At 45.1% G+C, this 14,879-nt stretch overlaps 1 protein-coding gene across 2 annotated transcripts in view; it reads left to right on the forward strand.

Annotated features, from left to right (window-relative positions):
• LTO1 (LTO1 maturation factor of ABCE1) overlaps positions 1–14,879 on the forward strand; it is a 552,752-nt gene that overhangs the window by 16,426 nt on the left and 521,447 nt on the right. For both annotated transcript variants that reach the window (XM_069623447.1, XM_069623448.1), the window contains one exon: positions 6,390–6,495. In XM_069623447.1, the coding sequence (XP_069479548.1) occupies positions 6,390–6,495 (106 nt within the window). The remainder of the gene's footprint in view (positions 1–6,389; positions 6,496–14,879) is intronic.

Genomic DNA, 14,879 nt, shown 5'->3' on the forward strand with positions numbered 1-14,879 from the left:
TTACGTTGTAATTCAAGTACTTTAAAGACGAAATCTAATGTGAAAACAAAGCTGCTGCTGGCCAAGGCCTTGCCTGAATGCAGTTTACAACTGCCTGTACTGGCACACTGGTGTGATCAACCTGCCGTGGTCTGAGGGCCCACTGACCACTCGCCCTGTGTTGCAAGTGTTCTGTTGGAACCACCTCACTTGTTGGAACCACCTCTCTTGTATTTCGCAAGGGCTAACACTAGACTAACCATATAAATTATTTTCTGACAGAAGGTTATCATTCCAAGGTGGACAGTCTGCTACACTCCTATTGTACTCTCTCAAAATACCCCTATGAGAGAGGGAAAGGGGACACGTGGCACAAATGGGTGTTCCTGTCTGCTTTGCTTTAATTCACAGAGCATTTTGGGAATAAAACAATGATCAGAGATCTCTATATTTGATAAACAAGTCTGTAATAAAATGGTTGTATGTGTGAATCAGTACATACATAACAGACACAAGGCTGGTGCTGTTTGTAACCATACATACTCATTCGGACATCTTGCATATATATATTTTTTTTATTATTATTTCTTGATTTAATTGTTTTACAAGAGTATTCCTTTCAGGATATATGCCCAAATCCAATTCCAGGTTCCACTTCTAAATCTTCTGTGGAAGAGGAAGAAATTCCTTAAAATAGTCTGACCATAAATCGGTCTGTTTCAGTCTTATCCTAAGTTTTTCTCTTTCTTAGTGTTTCTTATTGTTCTTGTTTAGTAGTCCTCTTTGGATAATCTTATTCTTTATGTGAGCTCTACCTCTACATAGCCGCTCGTTCTTCGTCTGCATCCTTTTCTAAGTCGATAAACTGTGCTACTGCGATCATCCATGATGGTTTCTCGCCCCTCATCAGACGGGATCCCAAGGCTGCTTCTTCATGTGTCCTTAGATCAGCGAAAAGGTGTCCCAAATGGATATTTCTTGCTTTGTTTGTTCCTGAGCAAGATAATAATAGGTGTCTGATTGTTTCTACCTGGCTTTCTTTTTTACAGTAGCGGCACTTGTTGTTACTTGATTTGCCTCTTATAGCCAAGATCTTGTTGGATTTTAGAAGGTTTGAGCATGTCTGCATAACGTGTTTCCAAAGTCCTTTGTGTGGACATTTTTCCAAGTATCTTAACATTTGGTTTGCCTTCTTTGTGTTTATCGGGAGACTCATAGTTCGTTTGCTTCTTACTGCTACTTCTAGAGTGTTTATCCAATCCCATTCATCTAATTTCTTTTTTACTTTAGTTGGGTTGTTTCTGAGTTATTCTTCTGAGCTTCCATTCTTTTTCATCATCGACCAGCTTCTTAACATTTTATTTTTGCCTCCCTCAATCTCTATGTGGATGATCTCAAGAATCTTTGGACTGGAAAGGAGTAGGTCTTCCCGTATAACATTAATGCATTTCAATCAATTGTCGTTTTTAACGACACTAGGCTCAGTTTGCATCGAATAGAGGCTACTTCATTGATGATGGTAAGTTCAAGACCTTACGCCAGAAATAGATCTCCAGCTTTTCCAGTTTTTGGCCGGTATCAATGGCATTGCCTCAGCTCCGTAGGACACTGATGGAATCACTTTAGCTTTATAAAATCTCAAAATCGGTCTGAAAGAGAAGCAGCCAAACCTCCCGTAGATTGCTTTAGTCTGAGAGACTAAAAGGCTAGATCTTTTGCCATAGCGTTTCCTGCATTTGCTTTTCCAGAAGGCTGTTGTTCAGTATTACTCCCAAACATTAAAACATATTTACCTTTTCGAGCTGTGCACCATCCAGGTACCATTTTGGCTTTGTAACTTTCTTAGTTGATTTTTCAAAAGACATGATTTTAGTTTTTTCTTTATTAAGCTGCAGATTGTTGTCCTTTTATATATTCTGACAAATTATTCGGTTGGCGTTGAAGGCCTATTGCTGTTTGGTGTATTAGAATAATATCATCAGCGTATAGGAGGCGCAAGACTTTCGTGTCTACAATTGTAGGTGGAAAGGATCTTAGTCTATGTTCGTAGTCCTTAAAATCGCCCATGTGTGAGTTATACAGGGCTGGCGCTAATTGACACCCCTGTTTTACGTTTTTGGATGTGAGGATGAAATGGCTGCCAAATCAGCGACTCAAATGGGGTAGAAGGGCTCTTTTGCTTCTGGACAATTTTAGGTTAAGGGCTGGCTCTGTCTGAGCCTCCCCAGTCCCCCAATACTGGAACATCTTTAGGGATTTATACCTATACAGCGGAACGGATATCCTACAAGAGACACACAATAAAGATGGAAAATTGTACAGAAACGTTAGCCTGACCAGTAATAAGCTGATGAAACATTTTTTAAAAAAACGGCTTCCGATACGTGGTATAGGGCCCACAGTTCCTCAGCCACTACCTCCTCACCATTGCGCAGGCCTGGGGGACGGGGGGGGGGGGTATTTCTGCAAAAAAAGAGTAAGCCCATGCTTTATCTAACAGAACAGGCATTATCATCTCTTATTAGTGCTGGCCTGCAGCTTGTGAAAATCATGGAGTGGCAGTGTAGAAAGGGTGTTTGGCCTAGTGGATTTACAATTTGAGGCAATTTCTTTGATTGCTTTATGTGTTTTGTGGGGACAGTATGGCACACTCGTTAGAGCTGCATACATAAACAATTCCAGTGTGTTATTTTATGGACATGGGTCACATTAGAAAAAACAGTCATATGTGCTGTTACATAGAGGAGCAGAACATAGACAAATCATTGCTGCACACGTATCACTGCATTGATTTGCCATGAACTGCGGTCTGCACAGTGACACAATGAACCTGCTTTCCTAATAAAGGTGCCAAGTCACATTGAGGAGTCGTCTGTCAGTGGTTTGGCGTGTTAAGAAAATCAAAAGTCCTTTGATGCTGAGTGGATGCATTAAGTCCATGTCCCAAGCCAGCCATTAGACAACTTGGGAAATAAAATGACAGTTAACTTTCTCAGGGATGGCCTTCAGAATAAAAATGCCTTGTGTTTAGTACTTATCACTGTTGTGTTAAAGGAATGGCTTGTTAAATGAGCCATCGCTTATAAATGGGCCCCACTTTAAAGGCTCTGTCAACACAAATCTGTAGAGGGCGTGCAGAAGGTGCGTGTCTTCAGAGCATCTCTGAGACTGCGTTTGGAATATGCATTCCTTTATGGGATAAAAAGTATTAACTTTTGACCGGCAAGCTCAAAGGCAGTTGCCTGTGTGGACCCCTTCCTGCACCCCTTCTCCCTGAGCTGCTTAATCTCTGCTCCCTGGCGAGCCGCCCCCCTCCGTCCGCCGCAAGGACATGGGAAATGTGGCCAAGATCACACAGCGAGTTCGTCACCCAGAACTTGCAATTCAAAATGAATATTGCACACAGACTAACACGGACACTGTGCAAGATGGATTGGTGGGGTAAGCATTCAGAAGGTCCTTTCTCAACTCAGCTGTGCCCCTCAATCAGAAATGTTGTTACAGTTCCTTACTGCATTTGGACTTATTTTAAGACAAGGTGGGATAGGCTGTGAAGTTGACAACAGCTAGTAGGTTGGTGGTCTGTGTGGGGTATCTTCCCCGTGGTCTCTCTGTGAGAAGTTTGGGCTCATCCATGCCTCACCTCGCCCCCACCCTACCCCACAAAGCCTCTGACTCCTGTCCCTTGGTCGACTCATCTGCTTCTCCCTGAAAAGCACGTTGTCGTGAAAATTGCTCCCAGTTCCAACCAGAGCACTGCATCCAATTGCAAAGCAATGGGGATCCAGGGTTAGAAGCTGGTGGTGAGATCAAGCAAGTTGAGAGACAATCTGGGGTGCAAGGGAGATAGGGGGGGTTAGATTTGGGCTACGTTTGGGAGAATGGCATGGAACTACGTTTGAGCTGTTCGCGGAAGGAGGCATGCAACCCACCCGGATGGAATGTGGGCTTCCTGGATCAGTAAATAAAGCCTGTGTCCCTACCATCGTACCTGGTTGCTGCCAAACTCCAAGCCGCTATGTAACTGATCTTTGATATGATATATGCTATGATATTATATGGCATTTGTAACGCGCCTATACACAAGTGTTTCAAGGCGCGAATCTTTAAGTTGCAACTCCAGAGCCATCACACAGAATTAAAGGCAGCTTCCTCAGGAAGTCTTCTGCTATCACTTGTTCACTGACTTTCTCTAACCATTCATAGCAGAACCCCCGCTACCACTCCTGAACTAACATTCTCTAACACTTGACAAGCATTGGATTAAAGGGCATATATGGTGGTATGCACTATGCAGGCCCGTTTCTTGGCCCGGTCGAAGCGGGCGACTGCCCGGAGCACAATTGCCCAGGGGGCGATGGCTCTGGGGCGACCCAGGCGAGTAGCGACAGTAGGTGCTGCCTCTTACGTCCTTCTAGGTGCCAGGCCATTTTTTTTCATTTTTCGCAGGCTGCTTGGGGAGAAACAAAACTATGCCATATTGCCCTGACGAATCCAATTTTAGCTTTTGAAAAAAAAGCCAAGCGCCCCTCTTTCTCGTCTCTGCATTTCGGAGCTCAGTCCTCGCAGGTGGGACTTATGTTTGCTCTGTGACGTGGCCAGGAGCGCACACGAAGCAGGGATGTGGGTGTGCGCCCAGGTCGCACACCTTTGCCCTATCTCAATACATTATTGCTAGGGTGTGCTGGCAGCGGCCGCCCTTCACCCTGCACACTTCAGCGGCCTGAACCCGGTCTACCAATCTTTCCATTAGGGCCTCCCTATGTCAGCAGCACGATGAACCATGCAGGAAACAAGAGGCCCAGCGTATTTAGTGACAGGCGACCATCAAGCTGTCTGGTGTTCGAAAAGGCGGCTCTCTGGAATACGTTGTAAAATCCAGATTGAAGCTCTGCTGTAAAATACTCCAGCAGTGCATTTAACGGCTTACCCATTGAGCCAGGTGCTTGCAGCAGTTCCTCCAAATGGACCTCAAACAGGATGCTACACCTCTACAATAAACTAATATCACAGCCCCAGCCACTGCATCCTGGAACCATATACATGCAAGGCTTTCCTATGGGCACAAATGCCTCTATGCTTTCGACACAGACCCCTAGAAACAGAGCTCTGGGTACTCCCGATCTGCACATGTCAACAAAACAGCGAAGCTCTATGAAGACATGGCACAGCTTTGCACAGTATAGATCCCAATAACCTAATATGACATGCCATAACAATAATAGTCAATCCTTTTAATCTGATGCAGTGGGGTGTGACTGACTCTAATACTTTCTGTGGGGCATGTTATGAGATGCTTATGAGCATGTTGTATGCAGTTACAGTGTTTTAAACTGTAGCAACTCAGTGATGGCAGAAGCATCCACGAGATGCTCGGGTGCAAACGCAAGCATGACGCTTCAGGAACATATACATTTCCTCCAGTATACAACTTTTGAATACAGAATATGGTGGCTAGACAAAATGTGTGATCCTGAAACACATATTGCCCCCACACCTCCAAATTCCATGTAACAGATTGAAGACCATAGATAGGAGGAGATGGTGACTATATTATTTGGTGATTTATATAGCACTTCATGTCGGATTCCCACAGTTTCTAAGTACTGTTGTAATTGTCATTTTTACTATCCACATTTGGTACACAGTTAATTGGCCTGGTGGTGATGTTGAAGGGGTGAGTCGGTCTGACTGGTGTATCAAATTCATGATTCAACACGATTTTCTGGTTCGTTCTCAAATTGAGCGTGTTGCACTTGAGTTTCTCCTTGTCCCCCAAATTGTCCCAATGATGTAAACCGCAACCGTTATGGGCAGAAGTTAAAGGAAACATGTTATGGTTGTAAAAAATTCCCCATAATAAAAAATGTTGACATCTTTTTTTTTTTTAAACGTACGTATGTAAAATAATCTGCAGAATGTGCCCCCAAGTCCTGCTTTTCAATTACTTGGAGGCATCCATTGTGTATACATAAACAGTTACTTTTCATTCCCTGCTTTCCTAGCAGTAATCAAGCAGGAACCCCCTACTCGGAGCTTAAGCTTGATGTCGCAGCTAACCATTTACAGCAGAACAAACATCCTGCAGCCAGTGTCTTACTGGCAGGAATACTCACAGGGGCAATAGTTGAAACCTTTTCTTTTCTGAAAGGAGTGATTGAAAGGAACTGCTTTCCAACCAAAGCAACAGAGGTAAAAGTTATTAATGAGTTAGAAAGGAGCAGAGAAAGTCGTAGAGAAACTAGTACTGAAAACCTAGGCAAAGATGAAAACAATTTAGATGGGGCATGGCAAAAGTATGTAATGAAGATTAATAGCCTAGCGTCCTATTTTGTTGTAAAGTCATATCTTTAGAGCACGCAAAGGGGATGCACTATTCATCTTCCATTTTATAATCTTTCTTTTCACAGATTTCATGGTGAAGGCTACGAAGAAGGTTATTCTGAAGGAGTACACGCGGGTGTAAATGAGGGACATCAATATGGGGTGCTGAACGGTTCTAAAACAGGCTCTGAGGTAAGTTGAACGGGGCAAATATTGCAGCATGTGGGGATCTGTGTACTTATCTGCATTTGTAATGCAGTGAACACATGCTTCAGTTATGTTCCCCTTCTCTCTTCTCCTCCTGCCTTATCTCAAACCACCTCTCCCCATCTTTCTCCCTCTCTGATTCTGACATGTTCTCCTTTCTTAATCATGCTCATTCTAGCTCTTCTCCCGATGATCCTCTTCCCTCTGTTCCTATCCCAAAATATTCCTTCACATATCCCTTACTTAACTATGCTTTTAAGCCCTTCCCTCTCCTCTGCTACAGTCATCTCTACATTGAAACATGCTACATCACCCCTCCCCTCTATCGTCCTATCTCCCTTTTCTATACAAACTCCTAGAACGTGTGGTTTCTTCTCGTCTCTGAATATCTTAACCAGCATTCTCTTCATCTCCACCAATCTGACCTTTGCTCCATGCACTCTACTGAAACTGTGCTACTCCTGTCTCCAACTCACTACTGTCTGCTTGCCACTATAAGTATTAATTTATTCTGTTTCTGCCACTTTTGATACTGTAGACCACCCATCTCCTAGCACACTTTCTGCTCTGTGATTCTCCAGCTCTGTTCTATAGTAGTTCTCATCTTATCTTTCTGATTTGCTCTTTCTCTGTCTCCTGGGCCGACACTTACTCATCCTCTCTCCCTCTGCAGTTTGGCGTTCCTCAAGGCTCTGTTCTTGGCCTGCTTGTCCTTTTTCTCTATAACTCCCCTCTCTCTGTTGTCATAGCCAAATTTGGATTATCTTTTCTCTTCTATGCGGTTGACTGTCCTTCTCGAACGTCTTTGATAGCCTTCACGATTCTTTGTCTGTCTACCTTTAAATCCAGTAATGGATGTAAACTCGTTACCTTCACCTGTTCCCTTCTAAAACTGAAGTTCTTTTCAACACATACATATATTCTTCTATCTCCCCACTCTACTCTACTCCCTTTTCCCAATACTGCTCGTCATTTTGGAGTAATCATTTGATTCTGCACTTTCCTTTTCCTCTAATATTTCTCATAGCTGTCAATTCCAACTATTTAATATTTGGAAAATCTGAACTTTGCTTTCTATCTCTGCATTTGTGATGTCACAACACTTCTGCTGGTCTTTCCTGCTTACCAACTCGCCCTTATTCAATCTCTCAATTTGTGTCACTCTGTCTCTCCTCTCTCGCGTAACCATCTCGTCTGCTCTCCATTCCCTATCCTGGCTAGCTTTTGAATCTCGTCTTTACTGCTTTCTCTGTCTTGTCTATAAATGCCTCCATGGCATTGCCCCGCCTTATCTTTCTTCACTTATCTCATTCTACTCTCCTTATTGTCCCCTCCTCGCTCCATTCCTCTTTTTACTTGTTGTGCCTAAACCACCATGTGCAAAGTCCTGCGTTTGTTCCTCCTCACTCAAAAACATTGGAGCGCTCTCATTTCACAGTTTGTTCCTCTCCCCTCCCTTTTTTTGTTCTTGCCTTAACTCCTACCTTCTTCCTTCTACTGCCTAACATTTGCTTTGGATATGTCTTTTAAGCATCGCTGCTTATTGTACTGCAATTATTTTGCACAGCACTTTGGAATAAGCGATTTTATAAATAGCAATACAATACATCGCTTACATAGATGTCTGCGGGGTGAAGGCACGCCCACTAATGCTCACGCCAGAAAAAATACAACCCGGTAGGGAAAAAAGGCCAAGAGATTCTTGCAAGGATAGCAACTTTTAATTACACAAAAATAGGCTGACCCTCACATTCTTCACTCATTCTGTATCGCACCATCCGCACCCAAGGCTTCCACCCTCGCTTTGGACTATAATTTATTCCTCCCTGTACCTCGCATTACAACTCTTCTCATAGTGGGCTTAAGATGATACAGTTGTTTCCTCAGATCTTTAATGGCTGACTATTTTATGGTTGGTGGTCTGGGGTCACCTAGTATCGCGGAATACAGAGATTTTGGGAATCGGACAAAATGTGGGTGGTTGGCTGGGAGGGGGGCTGAGTATTTTATGGTTGGTGGTCTGGGGCCACATACTATCGCGGAATAGCGAGATTTTGGGAATCGGACAAAATGTGGGTGGTTGGCTGGGAGGGGGTTGGAGGCCTGCTTTGGCCTGGCTGTGATTTACGTGCACTGTGAGGCGCCTGGGACTGTCTCGTGGGCTGCAGGGTATATTCTCAGGATAACACGTATTGGCAACAGTTGTGGAACAAAGTAGAGTTTCTATGGAAGCTAACAGCGTGGGTCTCTCTATCATCGGTGGTTGGGCCTTTTTAAGTTTCTTCGTTAACTTTGGGGTCTGTGTCTAACGTGCAGCCATGCAGGCCCGAATGTTTCTGCCATAGCTACAAAATGGCGCCTGTTTATATGCGCACACTTTGGGCCTGATTCACAGAAGCGTTTTAAAATAGCGCAATCCCATTGGAAAACGTTCTGTGAATTAGGCCTCAAGTCTAAGCATCTATATTCCGCATACTTTTGTGTCTGTGCAGGGTCTCTTAGCACCCCCCCACCACTCCCCCCTTGCACATCACAAGTGTATTTGTGGGATTTTCCTTACTCTAAAGCACCTATGGGGTGGGATAGGTTTATTTCCTTCCCAACGTTCCCCCCCTTTCATTACTTCTACAGTAACCAATTCCTCTGCATACATGCATTCACTTTCCCTTCTCACTGCTGCCTCTTATGGTGGGGTTCCCTTTATTGGCATCCAAGCTCTACATGCAGACCGCAAACTTTCTCTTGCTTGTGTGTATTCTTTGCGTGTCCATGTCATAGAAATACATCCCCTATGTCCTACTAAATCGACCCATACTTCCTCATAATGTTCAGGATCAGAGGGTGGGACAATGATGGTGTAGTATAGGTGGTCTACTTCATCTCCAAAGTGGATAGGGACCATTCGAGGGATGGGGTGGTCAGTTTGTATTTCATTCTCTTTTGCATTGTGAGGTACTTTTGAAACACTAATTGACCCCATCATCATTGCGCTACTAGGCACTGCTTTGGCACAACTGCACAGTTCCATTTGGCAGGTGCCGAAGATGACCAAGATGAACACGATAACCGGTACCGGCATCTTTACGATGGCTCCTAACCAAGAAGGGGCCCCATAGAAGACCAGATCATACCTGCCCCCCACGTATTACATGTAGTGCTGTGATTATGAGATAGTGTCATGCCCATCACTAAAACCACACCACACTATTTGCACACCTTTTCAGTATCGGGTCAGGCCACTTCCCCAGACACAAACAAGGGACACTCTCACCAGTTGGACTCCATTATGGTGCGCCTGATGCTTCTTGCCATCACGGAGCACAGACTATCAGGAACTTTCTGGTTCCACTAATATTGCCGACCAACAGGCCAAGTAAATCACTGAGAAGGTGCCATCTAGCTGATGGGAGTGGCTACCTATAAAAACCATTCCCAGGCATGCAGCATTGCTTCAAGTTATTCTGCTTCAGCACCTTTATCGCTTACCAGCAAGCTCCAGCGCCCGATCTGCACCTGCAAGTAAGAAAGAATCGCAGCAACACAGTTGGAAAACTACCTGAATAGTCTTGACTCGCGTGACGTCCCTCAGCTCCTCCGATCATCCTTCGCCGGCTCCTGTCCCTCACCCGGCCTGAAACTTCCAACGCTGAGGATAGCTCCGGGGCAGCGCGCTTTGCCTTGGAAGCAAGATGACACGGAGCAACACAGGTTCGATCCCCGGGTCAGCGCTTAGAAACCTCTGGGTATTAAGTACATTTATAAATAACTAATTGTAATTATACGTACAGTACTTCCTGTTGGCAATACTGGAGTTTGGACCTGTCAACTTTGTACCCCTTGTGGGCCAAATGTTGTCGGAGAGTAATGAAGTCCCTTCGGCAGTCCTGCTCACTGTCGCTACACACAAGCAAGTTGTTGTCCACGTACTGGATGACCGTGCTGGGCACTTGGATGTTATTGTGATTGAATAGGGCCTATATCATGTCTTTTATTCCCTCTGATGCCTCCCTTGATAGTGGGTACTGTTTCACTCTGGGTAATACTGCTCGAACCTTCCATTTAATGTGTACTGGGGTCCCTTCTTTTAGAAGCCTTCCTTCATGTTGGCTGGTCATCTATAATTGTGCGGACACATACTCCAAATGTGCCTCAATAAAGGCAGGTGGTGCTACAAAGGCCACGAGGGGACACTGCACCCTTCTGTGCTGCACCACGATCTCACAGGGGGTACAAATCTCTAGTATGATCTCTTGTAATTGTTTTTCAAAAGGTTCTGCATCTGTTACTTCTGAGGGGTACGGTGGGATTGATGCATAGTACAGTACGCCATTCACACTGTTGCCTGTCTGTTCCGAGGATGACCACTCCTTTTGCAGATACCACCAACCCTTGTAAGTCTGGAGACAAGATTGCCAACCAATTTCATTTTGCGCCCTGTAGTGGCCCCAGAATTGGGGGCAGGTACACTCTCCAGCAGGCCTTGGCAATTTGTGGCACTGCTTCCATGAGTACTGTTATACCATAGATGAACATGTCTGGGTCTTTGGATATTCCTCTGACCACCACCTCACGTGCCATGGCATGTATTATGACCATCGCTCTCATTGCGCATATCCATGGTGTGGCGCAGACAATGCTGTGATCAGTAAATGAGATTGTCATGTTCAACTTGCTAAGCAGATCTGCCGAGCATGCTTTCAGGAGAACTCTTGAGTACAATAGGGGGGTGTGCACCCCACCCCCCACACCTTTGAATCCAAATGTTTAGTATATGGAACTGTACAAATGGCTCCAGAGAATCCCTGCTTATCGACAGTTTTGCCAGATAATGGGAAGTCCCCTACACTGATGCATGATTTCTCAGCGCCCGAATCAACCATAAAAATGTATTTCTGGTTACCTATCGCTGGCCCCACCAAGGGTTCCTCTTCAGGGTTAAGGGTCATAGACGGGACCGGACTTGGAACCGGGCAACCGTGCCATTGGGCGTTCCATTAAAGTGGTTTGTGTTACCTGTCTGCTGGAAAGTGTTGGGGTGGCATATTTTGTTGCATCGTTTGCTGTGGTTGTTGCTGTGAAGGAGGGGCTGGTATCTGCGGGGGCAACTTCGTGTATTTCGTGGGATATGGAGGTCATTCTGGGAGTCTGCCCTTGAGGGGCCCCTTGAGGTGGCGTCACATAATTCTGTTGACCGTAACTGTACCCCATCCTCTGCCTGCTTCTACATTCTCTTGAGAAATGCCTCTACCTCATTGCTGTCTTCCTTGCCTCTGTGGGCCGGGGGTACTGTGTGTTCCCGCCCCACTGCCCTTGTCCTCTTTCTGACCACACCACAGCTATTCTGGTGTTTGCCGAATTAGGGCTGTATCTTGCCACTTCTGTCTGTACTTGCGTGGAAACTGACGCTTCCACAGCGACCTTAGCTAACTTGTTTTTTGCTAGTTTTGCTTCCTCTGCTTGTTGCCTCGGAATAATTTTCTTGTCATGCTCTTTTATTCTTCTGCAAATGTGTACTATTGTGCTCTGTATTTCAGGTCACCCCTTTGCCTCAACCCCCACAATTTTGTCTAGTGCCTTCTGCACTTCTTTGGGCAGGCCCTTTTTAACAATGAAGCAGAAAAAGGGTATTGATTGAGCCCATGCATTACCCATTTCTCCTCTCACATCTCCTGACCTTAAAGAATGAATTGAGCAGGGTCTTCTTCATCATCGGCCATAGTACATTGCATGATAGACTGTAAGTCGGGTGTGCCAGGGAATGCTCACCGTAGCACGTCTTAGATTTCTTTCTCGGGTCTTATTAAAGGATGCTCCATCATGTGCATAGTTTCCCAAAGTTACTCCTGGGTAGCTTGCTTTTTACCCACCCGTTGGCTGCTTGACATCCTATAGTAGCTACCAATAGGCTTTTGATGTCCTTGACTGCTAAGGGCACTCCTGCCATCTGTTTTTCAAATGCATAGATCCACTTCCCTGCACCCACCGTAAGGGCTGGGAGCAAATGATTAGGTTGTTTTGTCCATCTGTGCCCATGGTACATAATGAGGCCTGCCGGCCCTCTTATGTATAAGAGGCATTTGCATTCGTACCTTTTTTTTCCCCTTGGCCTTCTTACCGCTTCCCTTTTTCTTTGCTATCGCCATCCAGCCAGACCTGCTCCTTTAACCTCCCATCTCATAAGCTTTCCACCCTAGACTGTTCGTCCATTCACTTCCTTTTCCCTCCTTTTCTACATGCACGTTTATTGTGGGTGTAATATTTATCCTGAATAGGAGATCTCCTGCTTTCCATCCATCTAGTGCCTGTTCTTCCTGTCTGTTAGCTTTCACTTAGATTTGCACTGTTCAGTCTATTCAATTCTGCTCTTGCTGAGGCCAGTGCCACCTCTAAATCTCTCTTATTGACATTGGCATGTCCTGGAGCATCTAGAGGGGACACATATGGGAGTGGTGGGGCTGTTGCTGCTGTGGATACATATGTTGGGTTAGTATAGCCCACAGCAGGGCGGGCTGTCAGTGGGTATATCCCTCTGCGCTCTGTCACTTCCCAGCCCTCTCGTCCTGTGTAATCGCTCCTGCTACCGTCCTCTCCGTCCTCTCCCATGTCTTCGAACATCTTCCAAAGGTCTAATATTTCCTTCCTTCTTTGTAATTGTTTCCCCTGACTGTTAGGAATATGGACATATGCTCTAGCATACCCTTGTAGTGGGAGCGCTGCTCTGGCCATGGCCGGGGCATCCCAACCGCCCCCATCTCTTGTTTCTCTCACCCACTGTTTATGGTACTTCTCAAGTCTGTGTCGATACAGCGGTAGGGCCTTGCACATATACCCTATTTGGGTTTCTCCTCCCATGGTGATGGTGGTGGCACCCTTGCTGTCCTTATGCTTGTACTAACGCCCCCTCCGCTCTCTCTGTCTCTCTCTCTCTCTCTGTCTTTTTCTCTCTCTCTCCCCTCTGCCACTCGCACATTAAAAATCAAGCTAAAACAACAACTCCTATTCCCAAGACCTCTAATTATATGGGGCTCCTATGTATTTTCTTTTCACACTATAAGTGGCGCCACCTTCTCCCCTTACTCGGGGAGGCTCCCTACCATTCCATTTTCATTTCCTTAATATTCTCCTAAACAAATTACTATTGAAAAAACAAAACAAACCGCATACATGCCACACCCGTAATTTCAATATCCACCTGTTCACACTATTCCATACATCTATCCCTTACTTGTTATCCTTGGCAAGGCTATGCGCGCACGTTCACCCGAACTCCTCCGTCACGGGGTTCCAATGACACTGGCCTGCACTTCTCATCGGAGCAGTGGTGGAATCATGGAAGGCCTGGATTCCGCGTTCGATGAGTAATACCTGCCTGTGCCATTTGAACCATTTGTGTGAAATTCCCCAGTGAAGACGGACAGTGCAGGGGATTTTTACACATGGGACTGCAACCGCATCAATAAAATTTTTGTAGTTTTTGTGTCATCAACATTACCGAAGTAAATACCAAAAAAAAGTTAATATGAATAGTTTTTTCAATTTTTTAGTAAGTCAACAACACGTCCAACCTTCTAGGAGGTACATGAAAGAAATTTGGTGGCCTTTTGCCCGTGCCTCATCACTGATGTATTGTGCAATAAAATCCACAGCCTTTTATTGCCTGCGCAAAACCAGTTTAGAATGGATTGTGTCCTCCCACATATTCCTCATCTTTAATATATTCAAGTCTACTTGCAACTTGCTTTGGAATTTTTTTCATAGGGTCGAGTGTCGTGCAGCATCAAATCTTGGTCCTCGACGATCTCCGTAGCATCCCTCGTGACTTCGATGCTGATAGATATATAGATATATGCGCTGACCGTTACTGAAGTTTTGTTTTTTCTGCATTGCTGCGTGCTTTGGAGCTACTAGCCCCAGCGATTAAATTGCTATTTACTTCGATATGACATCTACATCGAAGACGGGCTTCAGGCGGTGTTCAGACTATTGGGCCAAGATGTCGATTACAGACCCGCACTGCGTTTGTCTGTGGTGCTTGGGGATCGGGCCACAATGTCGACAACTGTGGCTCATGTCAATCGATGATGGTTAAGGCCTTTATGGAAAAAGAAGGGAAAACTCGATGCAGGTAAGCCCCTCCCCAAATCCCCGGCCCTTACCCCTTCGAAGAGGAAATCCTCCTCTGACACGAGAGATGTCTCTCCTGTAAAAAAAAAACGTTCAAAACATAGACTTTCGAGGTCTGTTCACAACACTCGTCCTCTTCCCATAAAAAGGGTAAGAAAGGGCGTTGCAGGTCCTCGTCTCCGTCTTCCTCTTCTGAACGAGTTACTTTCCCAAAAAAGAACTATAATTCAGAGGAGTTAGAAAAC

This window comes from Ambystoma mexicanum, chromosome 11, assembly GCF_040938575.1.
Source record: "Ambystoma mexicanum isolate Mex_15411 chromosome 11, UKY_AmexF1_1, whole genome shotgun sequence".
In the NCBI taxonomy this organism is placed as follows: domain Eukaryota; kingdom Metazoa; phylum Chordata; class Amphibia; order Caudata; family Ambystomatidae; genus Ambystoma; species Ambystoma mexicanum.